The sequence below is a fragment of the Falco naumanni genome, chromosome 6 (genome assembly GCF_017639655.2).
Source record: "Falco naumanni isolate bFalNau1 chromosome 6, bFalNau1.pat, whole genome shotgun sequence".
In the NCBI taxonomy this organism is placed as follows: Eukaryota; Metazoa; Chordata; class Aves; order Falconiformes; family Falconidae; genus Falco; species Falco naumanni.
The window spans coordinates 12,861,595-12,883,897 of record NC_054059.1 but is presented as its reverse complement, the minus strand read 5'-3'; the positions used below and the strand labels follow the sequence as shown (position 1 = coordinate 12,883,897).

At 42.1% G+C, this 22,303-nt stretch overlaps 1 protein-coding gene across 2 annotated transcripts in view; it reads right to left on the bottom strand.

The window, feature by feature from the left end:
* The window catches only part of COL9A1 (collagen type IX alpha 1 chain), a 74,720-nt gene extending 53,560 nt beyond the window's left edge, over positions 1 to 21,160 (bottom strand). Inside the window, exons 1-10 of one of the 2 annotated variants that reach the window (XM_040598684.1) lie at positions 20,984 to 21,160; positions 20,586 to 20,659; positions 19,133 to 19,210; positions 18,865 to 18,997; positions 10,739 to 11,135; positions 3,592 to 3,669; positions 2,849 to 2,869; positions 1,635 to 1,709; positions 1,048 to 1,083; positions 875 to 937 (exon numbers count right to left, since the gene is read on the bottom strand). In XM_040598684.1, coding sequence (XP_040454618.1) covers positions 875 to 937; positions 1,048 to 1,083; positions 1,635 to 1,709; positions 2,849 to 2,869; positions 3,592 to 3,669; positions 10,739 to 11,135; positions 18,865 to 18,997; positions 19,133 to 19,210; positions 20,586 to 20,659; positions 20,984 to 20,997 — 969 coding nt within the window. In that variant the 5' untranslated portion in view covers positions 20,998 to 21,160. Of the gene's footprint in view, positions 1 to 874; positions 938 to 1,047; positions 1,084 to 1,634; positions 1,710 to 2,848; positions 2,870 to 2,912; positions 3,100 to 3,591; positions 3,670 to 10,738; positions 11,136 to 18,864; positions 18,998 to 19,132; positions 19,211 to 20,585; positions 20,660 to 20,983 lie in introns of those variants that run through there. The other variant, XM_040598685.1, reaches the window with a different exon arrangement.
* Between the last annotated feature and the right edge of the window lie 1,143 nt (positions 21,161 to 22,303).

Genomic DNA, 22,303 nt, shown 5'->3' with positions numbered 1-22,303 from the left:
ATAAGCTTGCCTACTTCCTGGCATAAGCTCTAAATACTAACGTAATAATCTTGCTTAACAGCAAGGAAAGCTTTCAAACACTGCTCTCAAGAGAAATACGTTTCCCAAAAATGTATGGTGCTTTTATTGCCACTAATTTATTCAAAAGATACAACCTAACAAGCCATCAACACTAGATGATGTTGAAACTTTATTCTTCTGTATTATTTTCCACAGAGAAAGGAAGGTATATCAGCAGGTAGAGGCTCTGGCTGAAGTCTGGCAGGTTGGTTGTGGGTTCTTTTAATAACACTTCTACCAAAACATCAGGCCTACAGGGCTAATCTGTGGGGTCTGTTTTTTCCTTCCTATTTTCTCCGAGTTTTAGGGAACGAGACCTGAAACGACTAGAACCAGCCCCCCCACACCGCACCTCCAGGCACTGACCGCCAACCGCCCGCAAGGGGCCGGCCCGCCCCCGGACCCGCGCGGGTGGCCGACCGGGAGCAGCGACAGGCGCCCCCTGCCGGCGGCCCCGCGCCGGCGCAGTGGGCCTCCCCGGCGGTGGGTAGGCCCGGCCTCTCGGGAGCCCCCGGTGTCCTCGGGGCTGCGGACCCTCCTGCCCAGGCACGGATCGCCCTCTTCCCCTTGCTGCCCTTCTCTTTGTCCCGCTAGGCGCGGGGCGTTCGCCTGAGGCTGCTTCCAGAGGGCGCAGCGTGGCCTCCTGCCCCTCCAACACACACTACTGGCACTCACTGGCAGCTGTAAGGAAGCCAGAGACCTCAAAAGGAGGTCATGCTTCCACAGAAATAGACCAAAGCCAAGTATTTTTCTTAAAAAAAAAAAAAAAAAAAAAAAAAAAAAAAGGAAATTCCAGAAAATCAAGTATACTCACATCAGCTCCTGGCTCTCCAGGCAGGCCAGGGGATCCTGGTTTGCCTGCATCCCCATCTGGACCCTTCAGGATTTAAATGGGACAGTTGAGCATGTTTCAGAGAGGGAAGCAGAAACAAAACTCAGAATCTCTTCTCTCACGGGAGCAAATGCAAAGTAGCTGAAATTACTTACTGGAGGACCGGGAGGGCCGTTCGGACCTCTCTCACCCTAACAAGATATGAAAAGGAAGCTATCAGTCAGAGCTACAGAGATCTTTCATGGTCCTTCATGAAAAACATTGATTTACAGATTATCAAGAATAATCTCAAACTGATTCTTATTGTAGGAAATCAATACTAAATTCACATGATCTCTATTATAGACTAACAGAAAAAATCACAGAAACTTCTGACAGGAATTTGTGCAAAATACATAGTAGTCCTATCAGAAACAATGCCATAAATCCTTATCGTGATTTAGTATGAGTGATGCTATGTAATCCCTTTTGAGATTAGAATTATAAAACCCTTACACCCCGTTTAAGGCAAATAATCAAGCATATGATGCTGATTACACTAAAAAAAAAAAATAATCCTGTATTTTCCATATCAGAGAGAATCTGAAAGGCCACCTTCCCCCCAAACCCCAGCCCACTACTGAATATGAGACCCATCAATTCCTATGTGTATCTGCAGCCAAATTCAAACTCCTTGGGGTCAAATTGCAGGTACACATTGAGGCATTTCCTATTTCCTAGGCAGGGCATGGGAAACACTTACATCAATGCCATCAATACCGGGAACTCCTGGCGGCCCGGGCGGACCTGGGGGGCCTGGTGGACCAGGGAGACCTCTCTGACAAGGAGTAAAAAAAAGGATCAATTAGAGCCTGGCAAACCTGTAACAGCCAGTCTGGGTGGACCAGCACAAAGAGAGGTGACTTTCTGTGGGTTAGTCAGAGGGTCACAGCCGTGATGAGGAGCTGCATCCTCACTCCATGCATGTCAGGATGCACGGGCCCGATATCCCATGTTAGCTGCCACTGCAGTGACCAACAATGCTCCCCTTGTGGGCAGAAGACAGGTGAGGTGTTTAACCGCCCTGCCCAGGCCCAGCCACCCTCCTGCACCCCGCAACACTGCCAGGGACAGGGCAAGGTGGAGGGGGCTCGACTGCCTGACCCAGCAGGGTCTGAACACCATATGGCAATAACAGGGTGGCAGAAATAAAAAGAGTGATCCTTGCAAATCAAACAATGAAATTCACTAAGCTCCTCTAGTTACTCATGCAGCCAACACAAAGGAGACAGTCTTCCTAGGAGTTTGTGCTGGCAAAGAAAATTTAAAACCACCCTTTCCCTACTTCTCTGACTGGCTCAGCATTTTCCCCTGGTTCCTCAAGATTACATTAGCATCTACAGAGGCGCTTTCTCAAAGCACCAGGCTCCCAAGGGGGAGGCGGGAGGCGCCACCAGCCTGTGGAAATCTAGAGAAAGGCTTTTTTACAGGTCTCCGTACCTATAATGGGGGTCTCTGTTCTCCTCAGAGCGAGCTCTGGCTGCAGCCCCACAACGGTGCTCTGTGAGCCAAAGGCTGGCCCATGCCCTGCTGAGGCCCTGAGCTGGCCCCTTGCTCCACACAGTGCCGCTGCTCCGGACACTGCTCCTCCCCATACCAGTCTTCACAGAAATATTCCATCCGGTGGTGGTTGTAGATGGAGCTCAAGCCCCATCATGTCACCAGGCGCCTGCCTGATGCCCACCAGGTAGCACCATGTAGGCAGACACACACGGCACCCACCACCTCAACTCGCCTCAACTCAAAGGTCAACTCGCCTTTGCCAGCACCACGTCAGGGTCGGCTACAGCTGCTGTAGGGAAGAAAAGGATCGAACACCCCGGGCGGGTCGGTGCCAGGGCATGTGGGCGGCCTTCAGCCTCTCTTCAGCTCCCACCCTCGCCCTGAGCTCGGACAGGTTCGTTCCCTCACACTTACCTCGATTACCGTCTGGCTTATCTGCGAGGGAGAAAAACAGAGTCAAAGTCAGAATAAAACTTACTTGAGCCAGGCAGAAGCAAAGAACCTGCAGGAAAAGACCCAGAGGCAGGAGGCCCTGCGGAGCCCGAGCCATGGCGAGGGATGGAGCGGCCTGCGGCTGCCGGGGCGGGCGGGCGAGGTGAGCCCCAGCAGCCCCTCACGGCGGCGGCAAACGCCGTGGGGAGGGTCTCGGGGATTGGAGGAAGGCTGAAGGCTGGGAAGGGGAGGACTGAGCGCCAGCACCGCCTTAACCCTTTGCCCTGCCGCTGTTCCCCTGGGCACCGGCCCGCGCCCTCCCCCGCCCCTGCCGCGGGTCTCCCGCCGTCGGGCTCCCCGGTAAGGCGAGGGCTGCGGGGAGGCGGCTGCCACAATCCCCCTCGTCTGCAGGGCACAGCTCCCAGAGGTCTCCCACCCAAGCAGCGGGTGAGGAGCGGGGAGGAAAGTAGGTCACGGAAGGGTTAAAACGAGGCTGCGGCTGCTGCTGCTCTGGGGGGTTGGATTTCTAAAGGCACCAAATTCCGGGCAGGTACGGTAAAACCCGGCACCGCGGGGCGGGAAGGGGGGGGAGAAATGGGGCTCCGGCAGGCGGGGGCAGCAGGGCAAGGCAGGGCAGGGCCAGGCAGGGCCGGGCAGGGCAGTAGGGCAGGGCAACAGGTTCGGGCTGCAGGGCTGGGCAGAGCAGAGCAGGGCAGGGCACTCACCCGGGCCGGCAGTTCACCACAGCCTTCACGCTGGGGTCGCAGTGGGTCGCAGTGAATCACCATCCACTGGATTTCGAACTGGCGAATGCGGTAAAGATCACGTTAATTTGGGTCAGGGGGTCACCCTGGCCGAGGGTGTAATAGGAGGAACACTGGGCAGCTAAGGGCATGTTTTAAAAGGTAGGTATTTAATGGGAATAGCTACGGGTGTATCAGAGAGCTCGGTCCAGAGCAGCGCCTCACACTGCACCCACAGAATCACAGAATGGTCAGGGTTGGAAGGGACCTCTGGAGTTCTAGTCCAACCCTGCTGCTAAAGCAGGTTCACCTAGAGCAGGCTGCACAGAGTCACACCCAGGTGAGGTTTGAAGGCCTCCCTAGGAGACCCCACCGCCTCTCTGGGCAGCCTGTTCCAGTGCTCTGCCACCCTCAAAGTAAAGAGGTTTTCCCTCATATTTAGAAGGAACTTCCTCTGTTGCAGTTTGTGCCCATTGCCCCTTGTCCTGTCACTGGGCACCATGTTCTACATTCCCCCACCTCTAACTGTGAAGGTCTTTTTAAAAGGAGGCATAAACTTGCCAAGGGATTTAAAAGAAGGCAATATTCCTCATGTGTCATTTCTTACATGTTCTCTCTAAGCACAGGCATTTTTCCTGATGCTATGTGACGGTTTTATTCAACACACAAAAAGACTTTCTGTCAGTGGATAGTTGTGCCTGTGAAGAATGGCAGGTCTGAGTACAGAAACATGGTCGAAGCATGCAAAGTTCAAGAAGCAGGAACATATGCACACTGGAAACAGTCTGCAACTGGGTACTATACATCTGTGAAATTTCACATCTTCTTTTAACATTTGTATTTACCACTAGAAAATAACAGAGGATTAAGGCAAACTTCCCCGATGTTGCAACTGAAACTCTCTTGATGAGCTATATAGGTTAAAAAACATACCCTCTGCTGAGAGTTACTGAATAGCTCAAACATGTAGCTTCAGAGGTGTATCTGTAGATATATAATGCATCACATGGAATTCTAACTACCACAAGCATATTAAGTTGTGCATATTTATTGTATCTAAGTTTTGAAGTCTTGGGTTGTTTTCTCTTCCCATCCCACATCGTATCAGCTTGACTTATGGACCACTAATGAGTAGTTTATCCAGAGATTTCTCAGTTTGATGATAAAATCTAGAGGCTCCTATCACTTTCTTTTCATTATGGATGGCTGAGGCTCTGGGGGGAAAGAAAGTTTTGGAATTTTTTTTCTTGTTACAGCATTGAGCCTTGGTATGGAAAAGATTCTAATTTGTTTTTTCTGAGAAGCTGAAAATAGAAGAGAATGTCTGGGGGCTTTCACTTCTTATTTCTTTGTTTCTTTGAGCCTTTCTTCTTGTTCTATTGAGCTAAAATAGTTCCCCACCGTCCCTCCCACAACATAATGTATTGGTGCTTCCTGGCAGCCTTCTGTGCTTCCTCTAGGATACCTCATTCATTGCTCTCTTCAGTCCCAACCCATAACTGATGTGGAAGGCAGATTGTCATTCTGAGATGCTTTTCTGTCCCATCACCATCCTTACATTGACTTAGTTCATGCTTACTGACAGAGCTAATTAATGCTTTGAGTCTAAAGTCCTTTAGGATCTCTGCAAGCCACCCACAAATCCCACAAGTTGCTTCTCTTTTTTTTTTTTTTTTTTTCTTTTACCTTTACCACTTCAGTGCTGCCACTCCTTAAATCCTTGCTATCATATCTCTACTTCTTTTTACTTAGCAGTCATCAGTCTCCAGAGTGCTGAGACTAAAGCACAAAAGAGGCAGTACCCTTGTTTCTTTTACCTGTTATCTGACACCACTATCTGTGAGTCATTTCTCCACCTTCTTTATCAAATTCTCGTTTTAAAACCTTTCCCAGTTCTTAATAATAGACAACTAAATGTAATATACATGTAAAAGAATTGAATGTATACTATAATTTAATACTACAAGGCAGCCATACAATAATAAAAACATGTGGGTATCTGGAGTCTGAAGATGAGGATTCATAAAAATGCATAAAAATAGGATCAAATGATACCTATATGATAAATTATTTCATACTGTACAACTAGATTATGAGTTCTGAGTCTCAACACTATCCATCTCTGAAGCTCACTTGCACAGGGAAAGAGGTACATAACTGGACCATAGTATTACTAAGGATGAAGTACAGGTACAAAGTTCTCAGAAATGAACCTCAGATAAATCAGGGGTAATCATGAAGCAAAGTTATCAAAATGTAATCTTTTAAGACTCATAGGTCAATATTTCTGTCACCTATTTTTCGAGATTCCTACAGGATTTTCGTGTCATCTTAATTTCTTAGTCTGCACAGATATAATTGGATTAGATATACCTGTCTGTTCACTGTTTTGTCCTCTTAAGTTCCATGGAAATGCCTGCAAATGCCCACAGCTTTGCACATCAGAGTATCAGCTATGCAATTCAGCTGTCTTACTAGTGCTTTAGATGAGAGAGGTGAAGGTTAAGATGTAAATGAGTCCTAAATATCTAGAGTAGTATTTTCAGTATAACATCAGTCACAGGGAAACATTTAGCAGTACTGTAGGCTTTAAGGAATACCGTGACCCTCAGAGCACATTTGTAGGTCCCTTCTGGGAAAAATGGCTCCCTGTACCCCTCTGGGCTATTGTTGCCTTGAGGATGAGTCAAGGTAAGACATCCCTTCAGGAGAAGTACAACTCAGCTAAGCAATTTTCGGGTGAAGGTTTTCTACAAATTTTTGTCAATGATACCTACATTTGTCCTAAGGGAAGTCTGCTATTGACTTAAGTCATCAAGATTAAGCTACACATATTTAAACATATCTCATTCTAGAGCTATTTTAAACATGTTTTATCCATTTTCCTACATCTATGTAATAGGGGTTTAGAGCTTCACTTGCCTTGAATCTTTTTTCAAAGCCTTAGAGCAGTACAGCAAATTCTGGTGTTATTTGACTTTCCATAGCAAAGGTTCAGCCTTCTGAATGTGAGATTTTACAGGGTGAGAAAAAAAACTGAGACATGACTTTTTACAGTACACAGACACAATCTGTTCTATGGTGTAGAATAATCCCTGTTCAGCAAATATTCATAAGCAGCTTCCTTTTAGATATTACAAGTGATGTAGCTGCCCTGAACTAGTTAGCATCATTAAATGTCAATTAAATAATGATCAAGGATAACTTCTAGTTAAGTGTTTAATGTCTATTATGAGAAAATCAGGGTAATGCCTCTGAAATCGCAGAAAGTAAGGCAATTTATATCATCTCAGATCAGTTAATCTTTCAGCAGTAAGAAATGAATGCCTTTACCTTTCTATAATAAACACATAATCGAGGAAGTTCCTTTTCAGTTTTGAAATGATGCTCTATCTTGTATTGCTTAGAGATTATAGTGGATTATTTGAATTACTTTTAGATAAAAAGAGCTATCTTCTTTTTTATCTAAAAAAAAAAAAAAGCAGCTGTAAACCTGTATAAAAATTTGTCCTCCATAAAACATCCCAGAAATACTGGAATACATCTTTTTAAAGACTCAAAGGCAAGCTGTAGTTTCTAATAGAACTCTATTGCTTTCCTAGGCAATCACAGTAACAACAGGCAATGAAGAATCTCTTTTAAAATGACATGTATTACAGTGCATTTATAAGAAGTTGACCTATTCTGGAAGATAAATAGAGCACTCAGACAATATTGCAAAAAAGAATAGGAAATAATTTATGCCCTTTAGAAATTATACCACTGGAAGTAATATACTTTAGCAACGCCTGGAAATAAATTAGAAATTGTGCCTGGGACATATTAAATAACCAAGACTGCTAAGATGTTTAAACCAAGTATAGTCAAGCAGGTTAAAGGATAAGCCTACAATATCCCCGAACATAGATTTATTTACTCTATTTAGAGAAACTAAATGTGTGGGCTAAACCAGAAAGTTGTTCAATATAAATAGTAATTTTAAATTATTAGTCCATCAGATTGTGTGATTTCTTTATCATAATTTCAGAGAATATTGTCTTCCTAAACCTACAGTGTTGTAGTATCAGGTTGGACCACTACCATTGTCATTTCTGGCTTCATAGCACAGGCCATGCAATTCATTCCGGTGAGTTCTATGTCAAACCCACAGTTCTGTCTTAATTAAAGTGTATTTTTAGACATCCAAACTCGGTTTAAAAATGTGATGTGATGCTTATTTTCTTCCCTCATAATTTGTTCCATACTTCCTTATTCTTTTTGTCAAGAAACATGCAACATATTCCTGTTTTAAGACCTACCTTATGCAAAGATTTTTTTTTCATAAAATACATTGAATAAGACTGAACCTTCCCAGAAGCATGCTAAAGGTGTAAACAAATATTTTGCGTGATAAGTAGTGAATTGTAAAAATTACTTAATTCCATTTTGCCCTTTCATCCCTGAAGAAGGGTGTCCTATATTTAAAGTAAATTCACACTAGTGCCTAATGACGTATGTACTTAAACATAGATGAGACAGAACTTAATGCTAGATACTCTTCCCCTACCAGATGCCTGAAGAGCCTAGGGTAATCAGTTTTCCTCTTTTGTATACCTTGCTGAAAAGAGCAAGTCGCTGCAAAACACAGGCTGCAGAGGAAGGAGGTTTCCTCTGCTGCTTTTCCCGTCTTCCTAATCCTAGCCAAAGGTCAGCCAGAGCACCAAAAGAGAAGGGGGAGAAGTCTGAGTTCTTGCCAAGGTGATCTTAGTACCACATCTCTCTCCTCATTTGTAGGCTGCCATTTCTAATCATTACTTCAACAGACAAAAGAAACCCTCCTTGTTTTTAAAGGAATGGTTCTGTGCCTAACTTGGGGGTGTATACTAACTGTGGCACTGTATACCAGGTGTTGTAATACTACTGCATTAATGCCTATAGCTCTCTGTGCATTTAATCTAAGTGTCTTTCCAAAAAGGAATACAGTACTGGGGTAGAATTTTTTTCATCATAGTAGCATGCAAAGACTACATAAAGTGTTCATCATCCCATTCGTGCACCAGTATCACTTAGACCAGTTAGAAAAGCTAAAGTATATATGCAGCTAATCATTATCAGCTCCAGCTGACCGCTTTTGAATTACATTTTCAAAGACTAACTTGTGTTTTCAACAGAATTAGTATAAATTTTCAGCTATAGGAATTTCCTAATCCACATCTATAGCAACATTAGATAGCCACTTTCAGACACCTGGGGCAGCTTTCTGTAAAACTGATTTCTATCCAGTGCAATGTAGTAACCAATACCTACAGAGGAGATGAAGCACGAGATTTTTCTTATGTTGTAATGTTTCCCCTTTTCAGGTTTATACAATGCTGGTTATCCTTTGGCCATATTTTTTTGCAAACTGTGAAATATAGTTAAAAGATTATATCTCACTTCACACTGTTTATTTCAAAGTTGATGCAAAACTTCAGTGTAGGGATGTAGAAAATGGTTACAATATATTAAGTATCTGATTCTCTTTTGCCATTCAACTTGTTCTGAAATAAGTACCTGATATACAGATGAGTAACTTACCATTTGTATTATATATTCCTAACACACTTGAAGAGGATCCTTGGAAAAGGAACAGGATGATATTTGGAACTTATCAATGTTTTCTGCAATTTTTTCAACTGTGTTTTGAAACTATTTCCTTTTAACCTACAAAGTGAATTGAGAAATAACCTTCCCAAAGTCTTAAATGAGATTTAGTGCCACATGGGACAAAATTATCACATTATTCAGCATAAAGTATAGTATAACTCATTAGCTGAGAAAACACTAGCTGAGCAAACACTTTCATGGATGTCAAAAAGGCCAAATGCAGATGTGACAGCTACAAACTTGTTTCTGTCAGAAATTACAGATATGTCACTTTGTATGTATTTTATATTTATCGCTTGCCTCAGAAACTAAATCAGATAAATAATAAGACCCCTGAGGGATTTTTTATTGTTTTCTTTGTTGAAGGGCACAAAAGCATTCAATATTTACCATATGTCACCCTCGATGTTATATTTTCCAGCAAAAAAACTCTCCTTGCAATGTAGTAGCATGAGAAGGATATTTTCAACATTAAATCTAAACAGGATGCAGAGTAAGTATTTCACTGCCTGTTCTTGCTATACAGAATAAAGAAGCGCTCCATAGTGAGTTTAGGTGTCTACTACAATGCTCCAGGGAAAGTTCAATATCTAACAAAGGGATTCACAGCAGCCATGATATGGTGGTAGGATATCCTGAGTGAGCCAAGAGAAGGCACTGTGGAAAAGGATGGGCTTTATGTCTCAGCCCTGCTGGGCCCTTTGCTTGGATTGGATCTAGTCTCCGATGCTACACTTATCTCTCATAGGATTCATAAACAAGAACCTTTTTTAAGAGTTCAGCCTCTACTCCACGTCAAGTCTTTTTCAAAAAACTCAAACTAATTAAAGAGAAAAAGCAACGGTTACCATGATCATACCGAGTAGCACAATGATTAGAACAGTCTCCTGAAGTATAAGGTACTCATGATAATCTCTGATTTAGCACAGAGTTTTAAATATGGGTCTCTTATTTCCTGTGTGAACGTCAGAGTAGATCAAAAAAGACCTCCATCAATCTCTTTTACAGGAGATACTCCCTTTATATTAATGATCTAAAATATTTATTCTGCCAGTGACACATTTAATTGTCTCTAGCTGGTGGTCAGTGCATGCATATGAAAGAGGGGTCTCAGTTCTTGCTCGATTAATGTTTTGCTCTCTTTGGTGTGAGGTACAGCTCACAAATCCATGTCCTGAGAATTCCTTCTAGATCAAGCTCCCCATATGAGACAAGCAGAGGAACACCCAACTGATACTACATCCAGGCAGAGCAGAATCTAGTGACAGAATTGTGGATTTCTGAGAAATTTCACTATTGAAACTTAGACATAACCTGAGTCATCTCTTACTTTACACAATATGTGCAAAATTTAAAAAGCAAAGCTATTACTTACCTGCCAAGGAGTTGTTATTTTCTGCCATTTCTGCTTTCAGAAAACATTTGAAGATGCATTTCACAAAAAAACATTAAGTGTAAAGATCCTATAAAACTTTTTGCAGTAGGAAAATATTTTGGAACTTACCGGAACAGAAATTTGAGGATTATTTTTAAGTTTTCCAAGCACAGCAACGCCATCAATGCTGATTTTCCCTTTTGGTTTTATGTTTAAGGATTCTATTTTAATACAGTCAATAAAAAGTGTGACACTGTTTGCTTCCACACTTATCATAAGCTTGTGCCACTGGGAGTCAAACAAGAAAGGCAAATGCAAAAATGACGCAGTTTGGAGATGTCCATCCACTCCTTTATAAGAAAACTCAACACTTTTCATTTGACCATTAAGATTCACTGCGACTTGTTCTTTTCCTGAAGAATCCTGAATCTGCCAAATAGTCCAGTATTTCTGAAGTGTGGCCCCAGTCATCCGAAAAGTAGTTAGAAAGGAATATTCATCAGGAAGTCCATTGGAATATATGGCGCTGTGTAGGATCAAAACACAGTATGTTTGTTGTGTTCTGCAAAGCTCTACATATCACCACAGAGAAATGAGAAACAGTGACTCAGAGGAACCATATTTCAACCATACTTTTATCAGTGCTCTTCTGCATGCAAGTGCCCCAAATGGGATGTCCTTTTGAGTCATTGGTGTTGCTAACAGCAAAAGGAACTGGTTCAGAAACGTGGGTTCTTCTAACATTGTACAATACTTACAACAACCTTTTCTATGTGGATGGGGCAGTGTAGAGAATTGTAAAGGAATGAAGGCAGGTTAATTAACACTGATAACATACAGCTGTGGGCTGGCTTCAGGGACAGTGAGTTGGCTGACGTGGATAATGTGCAGCTGTGGCCGGTTCCTGCTAAGTATTTAAATAGCTCTAAGGGGTAGGGAAGGGAAGCATCAGATGAAGAGTGACTTGGAAGAAGTAGAGGGAGGAGAGAGAGTGTGCCCTGGATGTAGGAGAGACATGGAGGGGGCCCAGGTGAGGAGGGGCCGGCTGGAAGAGGAGCCTGGAGAAGGAAGACTCTGGACACAGCAGAGGCAAGAAGCAGGGTGGACTGGCCTGAAGAGGTTGAAGAAAGGGCACAGACAGTAGATGAACTTTTGAAACCTTGGGGGGGATTGGTGGCTGTGCCAGGGCAAGGTGTGGGAACTACTTATTGATGTTAACCTGGTATGTGAGGGTAAAAGCCTTGTTATAGCTGGCTAGTTTTTAATAGTGCTGTGACAGGGCAGCAACAAACTCCTACTTCAGATTTAGGAAGTATATCCTATTAGACTTACAAAATCAGTCAACATAGCGTAACACTATAACTAGGCAGGTAGATACTGCAGATCATTTGGTTTTGAAGACATAAGAATATCTTTTGCAAATGCACTTTCTTGTTCAGCCTGACAATAATAATTTTGTTAATGTATTAGCTACCACTTCAGCAGAAAGCATTCCACAAATCATTCACTGAAAAATATACACGTAGTAGGAACCCACACTAAAAATGTATTATGTCCTGTGACGTTCAACTACAAGGCCACAAATAGCAGGGAGCAGATTTGCCACATATAAAAAATGTTTCATTGTTTTATAACTCCCACAACAGGTGAGACTTGAAAGCACAAACAAGTACTGCTGGCTGTGTCACTGTGCAAAAGAGTGATGTCATTTTTTTTTTATCTTAAATGTGTCAGTTAATCCAGTAGAACATTTAAGATCTATGCCTTTCCATATTCTATGGATCATAAAATTGTAGGTCATAATCATCAGTAAATTATTTGCCATCTATCCACCTTCACGAATAAGTTGTGTTTGAATTAATTTTTTAGGTACAGAGACATGCAGAGCTATTTGTCACCGGCATTCATTAGAATAACGTCTCAGGCAAGTAGGCATTTTGAACAAAGATTATTTTTGAGTTGCATATCAATCCTATCTCAGTAGCAATTTAGCCAGCATTAGTGAACTTTAGGCTGGGGGGGGGGGGCGGGGACACACTACCAAAAAAAAATAAATTAATTCTTATTCTCTGTGCTTGATGACTACTGATTTATTAAGAGAGTACTTCAGATAAAGACTCTGGTTTGTAGTTCGGTGTTAGTGTCTAAAGCTGTAGTGCAATCATATTCCAGCAGGCGACGGCACAGCCTCAGCAAGATTTCGGTACGGAGTGAGGCAAACCTGGCAGCCGCTGCAGCAGCTTCACCTTAGTAATAAGGCTGCCCAAAATGCTGTTTTGTTTTTGTTTTTTTTTTTTTTTCTCCCCAAGAGCCTTTACATACATCCAAAAGCTGGTGGGAATGATGAAGGGAAACGTTCATTTGGAAGATTATCTCATTGCACAAGGTGTGGAGATATACAAAGCTGGAAGAGGAGTTCCTTGCCAATATCTTTAAACTGTCTATGATTTGCTAGGACTTGTGTCTCTTCGACTGTGGATGCAGTAGTCTGTCTCAGCCGGCTTTGGCTGATAGATTTTCCTCTAGTTTATTGTGTTGTCTCGTTTTGTTTCAGTTTGTATCTTGCATTCTCAAATGCAAATGTTGCTGTGTGGATATTGTAGCTTTCCTCCTGTTCTGAGCACTTTCCGGTGTTTACTACTATCCCTATGCTTCCTTGTGTTAGGCTTCTAGCTTACACAACATGTTTATATATCCTTTCCTGCTCCAGGAAGATACACCCTCTCACCACCACCGACACACGTTCACTCTTTCTTAGCTCCTGATCCAGCTCAGCATGTCTTTTATGGCCCTCTGTGTCCTTCCACTATAATATCTCTTAAACAAGCATTTACATATCTACTGCTAAAAACTTAACTTCTCTGAGCCATTTATCACTTCACTTGCTGAATCCCACTGTTTGAAGAACAAACACACGGCACAAGAACTGATTTTCCTATGACCATACTGAAGGTGTTATTGTTAGGTAATTTTTTAACTAACCTCCTTGTGACATTCCAGTTTCTCTATCAAGTTCAGTGATTCCAGGGGATCTGATATGCTGAGCTCTGCAGCTAAAGGAAGCAGTACTGATCCCAGATCCCCTGAGGAGAGGTTTCCATTCCTTCTCTGGACTGGTAAGTTTTGCTGTCATGACAATACTGGTTAAACTATCACACACGTTCTTACCCTACCTCAGCTGACATAACTATACTGGCAAAAAGCCCCCAAAACAAACCACAAACCAACCAACCGAACAAAAAAAACCTAGTAAGTAAACATAGTTACACTTTTTGATAAGAAGATTGTTTGTAAAAGATTGGCAAGAGGATTCTTTGCACCATATTCGGCTATAGCGTTAGTCTTTTACAAGCCATCATATGGGTCCTCCTTTTTCAGAAATTAAAAGAGAAAATAAATGTTACCTTTTTCAAGTGATATACAAAGAAGAGAAATTGGGTAGAGGCTTCTGCCATTGGTAAGAGACAAGTAAATTATAGGAAATGTATACAGAACAGCAAAGATAAAAAGTCAGTGAACAAAAATGGATGAGTATCCACATTTAAAAAAAAACTTTTAATAAGCAATGAGAAGAACTGCTGCCTTTAGACTAAAGACTCAGTATCAGTAATGTGACTGAACATAACAAAGCACAGGATGACCCATCACTAAAAAGGTACTCTGCAGGGGACTGTTACTGTGTAAGATTTGTACCTATAATTCTGTAAGTAAAGCATAGACTGATTCTCATCTCTGTTACTCCAACAGTAATGAAAAGCAGTTCCACTGGCTTTAGTGGTTTCAGTGTATTTCAATACACAGTTTTCCCCAAAGCCTGTAATCCTTACATAGGCAAAACCCTACTGAAGTCAGTAGATTAAAATGCTAAATATTTGGAAACCATGGCAAATTTATCATGGTATTTAAATAAACAATGGTTGAGAAGTTATTCCTCCATCTCACTGCAAAGTGAATACTGGATTCTGTCATCTTCTTGAATAGCTGATAACTATGTAAGCATTTAAATTATTTCCATAGATTATTTTTAACATACATGTTTCCAATTCCACTGATTTATGGAAGGAAATCAAACAATTTTAAATTTAGCATCAGGCAAATGAGCAAAGGAAGAATTAATATGAAAAAATATTTCAAGGACAAAGGCCAAATTCAGTCCTGACCCATTTCCTAGCCGCTTAAATTTGCCAGGGACATAAGCCATCAGAGCATTTATTTTATTTGGGTTTGTATCTCAAGTTTGTAAGATAGCAGCCTGGTCCTGCTTTCCTTGTGTTCTCTGGCTATTATTAACTGCTTTAATTGTGTAATGAGTGCAAGGTCTGGTCAATATTTTATCAGATATTTGAATCCTTGCTGAATTTTTCTAAATACTGGGTGGGGGGGTGGGGAGAGTTTGAAATATTTGTAATGCATCTAAGGGAACTTCTGAAACACTACTGTTTTCTTTTATCTTTTTCATAAAAACATAAGACTCTTATTAATCCTGTAGCATGAGTGCATACTGGGAAGATTTCTTTGAATTTTCAAGGCTGAGTGCTACTGATGCATCAGTATAACCAAGATAACTCATCTGAATAGGTGGTGGAAGCCCTGAGTAGTCCCACTGACTTCAGGATTCAAAGCAGCAGAGTATGTTAAAAGGTTGACTATGTACCAATTTGAATACTACAAAGTAACTGCTTATTATATTAAACCTGTTTCTTTAAGAATTCATTTCTTAGGTGAGCTCCCTTGCCCGCTGAGATAACTTACTCCTTGCTAAATTAAGATTTTAGAAATGTTGGTACAACCCACTGGAGGTGGCTGTAGAAATTCCTCTGGCCAACCTCGTGATAATGCAGTATCATGTACCCAGCGGTGGGGGTTCCTTTGCTCAAGCTGAAGACACTTGTGTCTGCACCTCCTGAAGCCTCCTAGAATCATAGATGACCTGGCAGGCACTATCTGGCAGCCATCAAATAAGCTATAACAATAAAACCTAGCTAAGCATTTTTAAAAGCAATTGTCCAAAGTCATCAGCCAGATGTAATTTGTTAGGATTCATTACCCTCAGCTGATCTTTGTTTTTCAGAAACATCCAGTTCTTCTTAGCTGCATTTTTGTCTTTTTCATAACAGTGTCATCATTGATATCTATGTAAGATATCTTACTTGTAGTGCAAAAGGAAAAACACCTGAAGAACTTTGGTGGCTGGATGTAGAAAAGACAGACCTTCAGGTATATTCATTTGAAGAGCATTACTTCACAGAAGAGCATTATTCCCAAAGGAAAAGCCAGGAAATCAGCCTGTGAAATTCTCTGGATGCTCCAAGCCTACTGATAAAGCTTTATAAACTTCCTATTTTAATAATTTCTTATCTTAATGTTTGTCATGTCACCTGTTAAGGTGGTCTGCAGTACACTGCTACTCCAAATATAAACACTGTTCAAAAGGCAGCTTCAACCTTTACCTTGCTCTCCTTTCTGCTGAGATGAGGATGCAGCCAAAGAGGTATCACTTCTGGTTTCATAGGCTATCTTCATGCTACAACATGCAGTATGCCCAGGACTGTTCTCTGATACTGAGTTCAGCTGGCATGAAAAATTTTAAATCTGCTTACTTCTGAAATATGATGACTATATGCAAGCTGCACATTGGGGATGGACCATGACCTATGCTAGCTGTCAAGCTGTGCCCAGGAGCTGTTCAAAGAGTGCTAATTAGCCTGGACCTAAACCATGCTAAAGTCTTGTATAATATTTTAACAGTATAGATGATCAAGTGTGAATGCCTTGGAATGTTCCCTAGTGTTAACTTATCCATGTAGACACAAGGGCCTTGTGATGTGGTAGCTACATTTGCAAAGTCAAAGGATGAAGATTTCATCCAGTGCATAAAGATAGCTAGCCTTTTTCCCCCCACATAAAAACATTTAATGAACACGTTCCTTTCCACTAATATATTATTTAAAGCTTGCAATTAAAAATCAATGCAATTATTATCCAAATTACTAGTATTAATTTTGTACTTACTAACTGGTGGACACCTACAGAAGGTACATAGATTAAACTGAAAAATGACAGGTTCACTATGTTAGAGAAAACGGGTATGAGTCATAGCAGTTTCATGGTCCCTTATTACACAAGGAACATTATATTGATTCTTCAGCAGATGTTATGCTGGAAGAAGCAACGGCCAATGGGAATTTATTTGGATGATGGGAGAAGCTCAAGTCAAGACTTGTGTGCAATCATTTCTGCTCATGTTGGGATATACTTCTGGACATGCCAAGTACACCAAGCAGCAAAAAGACCAAGCTACAATTCAGTAGCATTTTAAGGAAGCTGTGTAAGCTTTGCAAGGCATAAGCTATTGCTACAGCAAAGACTGAATATATATGCTGAGCCATGCCCATCTAACTGAGCTCTCGTTGCCATGCCATAGCCACTGTAACATGGGCTTGTCTGCCTTAGTATAATAAGCACACGCTACTCTAAAAAATTGTTTTACTATTGCTGGTAAGTACTGACTGGACAGTGACAGTTGGGCAAGCCCTCTGTGCTGACACTAACTGGCTTGCTGCCATTTCTACGTATGCGCCCACCTCCCCATCCCTTCCTCAAAATCCTTGAAAGTCTTGTGTCAGGGTATGGGCTTTCTTAGAGAGACCCCTCCCTATTTTATAAGGCAAGAGAAGACACTGCCCATGGCTGTCCGGTTACCTGGGGCTAACATGGCTGCTCATTAACGAAGGTGTGAGAGGAGCTCTCTGCAGCAGAGCAGGCATGGAGCCTGCCGTGTTGATGGAGGGTCCCTCCCCAATGCTCCAACAGCACTTGTCCCTTCGTGCCCACGCACCCAGCTCGGGAAAACGCTGTGTATTTTTCCCAAGCCCATGCTAGGCCTGGCTGCCTCCTCTCCCGGGCCAGCAGGACTGGGGGCGCCGGGGCAGGTACCGCCGGGTTACACGCTCCGGCTGCGCCCCGCCGTGCCCGTCCCTGCGCAGCCCGCGGCGGGGCGGGGTTTCAGCACCGCGGGCGCGGACAGCTCCGGGTGCCCCGGGGAACCGTGCGTTGTCCGTACGTACTGCGCGTGCGAGTGGCGGGGGGCAACGCAGCAGCGGTCCAGGGCTGCTGCAGTGCCTGGGTCTGAGAAAGGCAGAGCTACGCCCATGCCATTAAACACGCTCAGCTTTCCTTGAGGTGCTCTGCTTAACTTGCTAACTCCTGTAACGCTTCTCAGGCGTTCCGTCACCCCAAATTCATACCAGTAAAACCCACCTACCTACCGTGCCACATTATAGATATTATGTGGAGAGGTGTGGGGTTGTTTTTTAAATTATTGGAAATGGCTTAAAGCGTGCCTCTCCTGAGCTGTGAGCCCCAGCTGCTTGCTGCCAACTTCACTCCCAAGACAGCTTGCTGGGAGGGGCGCGCTGTGAAATGACTGGAGCAGAGCAGCCAGGTCAGGCTCAGTAACAGAGCAGCAGCACACCGATGGACAGTCAGCACCGATTATTCCTAGCTGAAACAGTAGTCTCATTAAAGGTCTTCCCAGTTAATTGTGAAGTAAAGGCATTCTTAACTACATAAGGTGCTGGATGAGAATCAATTTGCCTACGTTTGGCAAAGACATCTCTGCCTTGCTGTACCGTCTCTTTTCCCTCACTGGCAGCAAGTCTGGCCCATAAAGCACAAACACAATGAGATTCCTAAATCCTGGCTCCTATTGCAACTTGGCTGTGACATGCTAAGAGTAGTTTTCATCTTTTATAGATCAAGTGACCATAAATCAGCCAGGAATATGCATGTACCTGTTATCCAAAAAGCAAAAAAAACCAACCCCAAAACAAACAAACAAAAAAAACCCCTTACCATACAACCAATCCACTTTTATCCTACCTTGTTAATCCAAAAGATCCCTTTGTGTCAATGTTTTGAGAAAACTTTCCTCTCTCCTGTTATCTTTTCTTTGCTTCCCTATCTCTTTTCCAGTCATCAACTTTTGGCTTCACTTCTTAGGGATAATTCCCTTTCTATCAGCAAATCTTGAGGCACCCTGAGCAATATCATTGGTAGAAGAAAGTGGAAGTCCCTGAAACTGCTGTTATAGAATCAGTCTGGTCTGACTGGTGGCAATGGAAAAAAAGTTGAACTCCTCTTTCGCCTTCCAAAAGCTTTGCAAATGAGATGATCTAGCTGGGGAGAGGATCTAGTCTCAGACAACAATATTGCAAAACATGTAGTTTTTAAACCCAAACAACAAGAAGCATTACCTGGTTGGGATCCTGAAGTCTCCATTGGGTCCCAATTTATAAGCCACTTGTAAAGAAGTGGAGCCCACTACTCTCTGTATAATTCCTTGGGAAGCAGCTTTTTCTATTTGGAACTGAGAAATCAGGTCAAAGCCTACAAGAAAAAAAATATAAACGTCCAGTATTTAACTTTCATTTTAATTTAATTAAAAACTTGTGCAGTCACATGAATATAACCTGATAAAGTTTCTGAACTGCTTTTCCTTGAAAAAGTCAGGACACTACTTGCCTGGTAAGTCGTCTTGACCAATCCTGATTGTTGGGCAGAGATCTGTTCTCTGACTGGCACCCAGAATGGCTGGTAGTCCTACAAAAAAGGATGAATTTATTAACCATGCCCCTGCAAATTGCCTCAGATCACCTTAAAATAATAAGTGAAGCAACTGTATGAATATTATAAATTAAAGTTAATAATAATAATTAGATGTATATAATAATAAATTTAAACTGTACTCAGTGAAATCAGAGCTCTAAGAAAACGCTAATAAGCGTCTGTTTCTAAAGAACTCCAAATTTAAAATTATAACCTGAGTAATTAGTTGATTTCTTTTTTTCCCCAAGCCTCCAAATGAGAGTGCTATAATAATTCTTCTCTTGCAGAGCTATGGAGAAGCAGTGGTAGCATAAGAAGGCCTGCTGTGTAAGGAGTTTTTTGGTTTGGAACTTTTGGTGGTTTAAGCAAACGTTGGGAAGAATGCCTGTTACCTAAATCAACAGTCTCTCTAGTCCCAAGGAAACTTAAACAAACCTCATGCCAACTAAAGGGACTGTTGAGAAACTGTTGGCATCTTTTCCATCTTTTCTGATATTCCAGGTGTTCCCATCTTCCTCTGTGCCACATTTCATCAGAGAATGATTATTCATGAAATATAGGGTGGCAGCAAGAGGAACATACAGGTCTTTTTTGTTGACCCAAACAAGAATGTAGAAGAAATTAATTTCAGGAAACCAAATTTTAAAATTCAATTTTTCAGAATATTATCTGTTCAAAAAGCTTTGCAATCAGCATGAAAATCTACCAGATTCCCTTAATTTAAGGAAAGAGGAAGGAAAAATAAAAATTTATTTGAAGAGTTTAAGTGTCATGTGCAAGTCCAGTATCAGGTCAGTCTGGAAAATATTAGTAGAGTCTGGGTGGGGAAGAATGAAGAGTGCAAGTTAGAGGGAGATGCATTTCTAACCTACAGAGAGCCTCTTGTGTGCTGCAAAGGCTCAGCCATAAATGTGGGTTTCCTTCTGACAACATAGACTTAAAGGGAACATTCAGGTTGACATGTTACACCTTAGAAATGGCCTCATTCTATATTATTTGATGGCTGACATCCAGCCATTTACATTTTATGCCCAGCAAATAAAGTAGAACCAGTTTGTTGCCACACATAGCAAATAACATCTTAACTAGAAGCAATGAAAGACAGGAGGAGGTTTGTGACCTCTGTCTACCACCTATAGCCAGATTTTAATCCTTACTTTAACAACACATCTAACAGACATCTAACAGACTTTAACACACAGCTCTTGCTTTTTCCCCTCTTTCTTATATGCATGCATACATACATAGAAAGTTCTCTCTTTCTGTGATGGCTAGCTAGAGAGTATTTTAATTTTGAATAAGCTCAGAATAATTCTTTTGACAGTCAAAGTTACAGAAAGATGAAATGCAGATAAATCTGTCTCCTTACTTGATTGTTGCTGGATCGTGGCTGAGATGAAAGACCACAGAAAACTACACATGCAAAAGAAAGCTGTAATTTTCCTGTAAACAGAAAGAAAACTTCAGTATGAATCTATAGTTTTTGACAGATTCTGTTATTGACTTTCTCCTCAGAGCCATGCATATTAAAAGTATAAAAACCCCAGTTAAGGATTTACTAACAGATCTGACAAGATTATTTCTTTACGTGAGAACTTTTTATCTTTGCCTTATAATAAAACATGTCAATACAGCTCTTTCTATTACCATTTCCTTCACATAATGATGTCATAAAACCAAGCAACAAAGGCAGCAGCTGGCAAGGACAGCTTTAACTGTTCTAATCTCTTATTTACAGATGTCTCTAAATCCCAAATGTTCTCTTACCAGTTGCTTTTCATCTTTGCTGCTGGCTCTCCTCACTTCGCTCATGTGAATACGTGGTGCATACAAGTCACACCGCCTGCTTCCCTCTCATTAGCCCTGTAGAAGAGAGAGGCAACGGGTGCAGCCGCCTCCTCCTGCCCCGCGCAGGACCCAGCCGGGAGGAGGTGCAGGCTGCTGCCTCTGTTTTAATCTTGCAAAGGGAAGGAGGTGGAGGCTGGACAGACATGTGTCCTGGCGGGCTCCGAGGGCGGATCTCTGGAGCCAGTTGAGTATAAAGAATCCAAGAGAGCAAAGAAAAGGCTACTGCTTGTGCCAGCATCGGGGCAGGGAGATTAAGAAAATGCGAGTTCCATGATGCCAGTTACTGAATAGCAGGGTCTGCTGTTCAGCCAGGCAGGCGACAGAGTACTACGTACCAGGAAGTCTGAGGAAGTTGGTGGCCCTGGCGTGGTGTTAAGACTAAAAGCTCTGAGTACAAGGGAGCCCTGGTTCTGTAAGGCAGGCATTTCCATTTCTCACTGATTTGCTCATCAGGTGGACTCAGGTGAAGCCTGTCTGGTCGTGTCCCAGCTGGTTTTTCTGAAAAAAGCCAGTTATGTAAGAAGGTTTTCATTGCTTAAACTCAAACCTTTTCAAGGAATACACATCAGTTTCACTAAGCAGACTTTTGTTTTTCTGTTGCTTATTGATAAAGCACTCTCTTTCCATAGACTATTATACATTTGGACACACAAAGAGACTTAATCATATTTGCTCACATGGACATAAAAAGACAGAGACACACTAAAATCTGTATGCATGAAAAGACCAAGGGAAAGAGGTGAACAGCTGGAAGGTCCCAATAGTTACCACAGTCACAATTCATGTACGTATGGAAAAGTATGCCAGGTTGTGCTAATACAACACATTTGTAAGGTTTCATCTCCTCTAGATTCTTAGTATTCTAAGGTAGCTTAAATTTCCAGATTTTTTCCTTTTTAAGTGTGGAATATAGGAAATGCAGTGATCTCTGCTGTCTGCTGAGACTCTGAAGCGATAACTGAACCATGAACTACCCCATTTGTCCCAGTTTGCTGTAACTCTCATTCCCAGTATTGGTAATTCCAGTGTTAATGTTGTTCACCATTTTATGTCTGTTGTTAGAATGGCAGGGGCTGGATCATAGACACAAACAGTTTGCTGTGAATAATGTCTCATTTTAATGCCTAAGCAAGCACATCTTGGGTGACACCACATTTTCCCCTTTCAAGAAAGGTACACTCAGGGAGTCTTGCCATCCAGCATCACGATGGTGAACATATATCGGTGCCAGAATTGGCA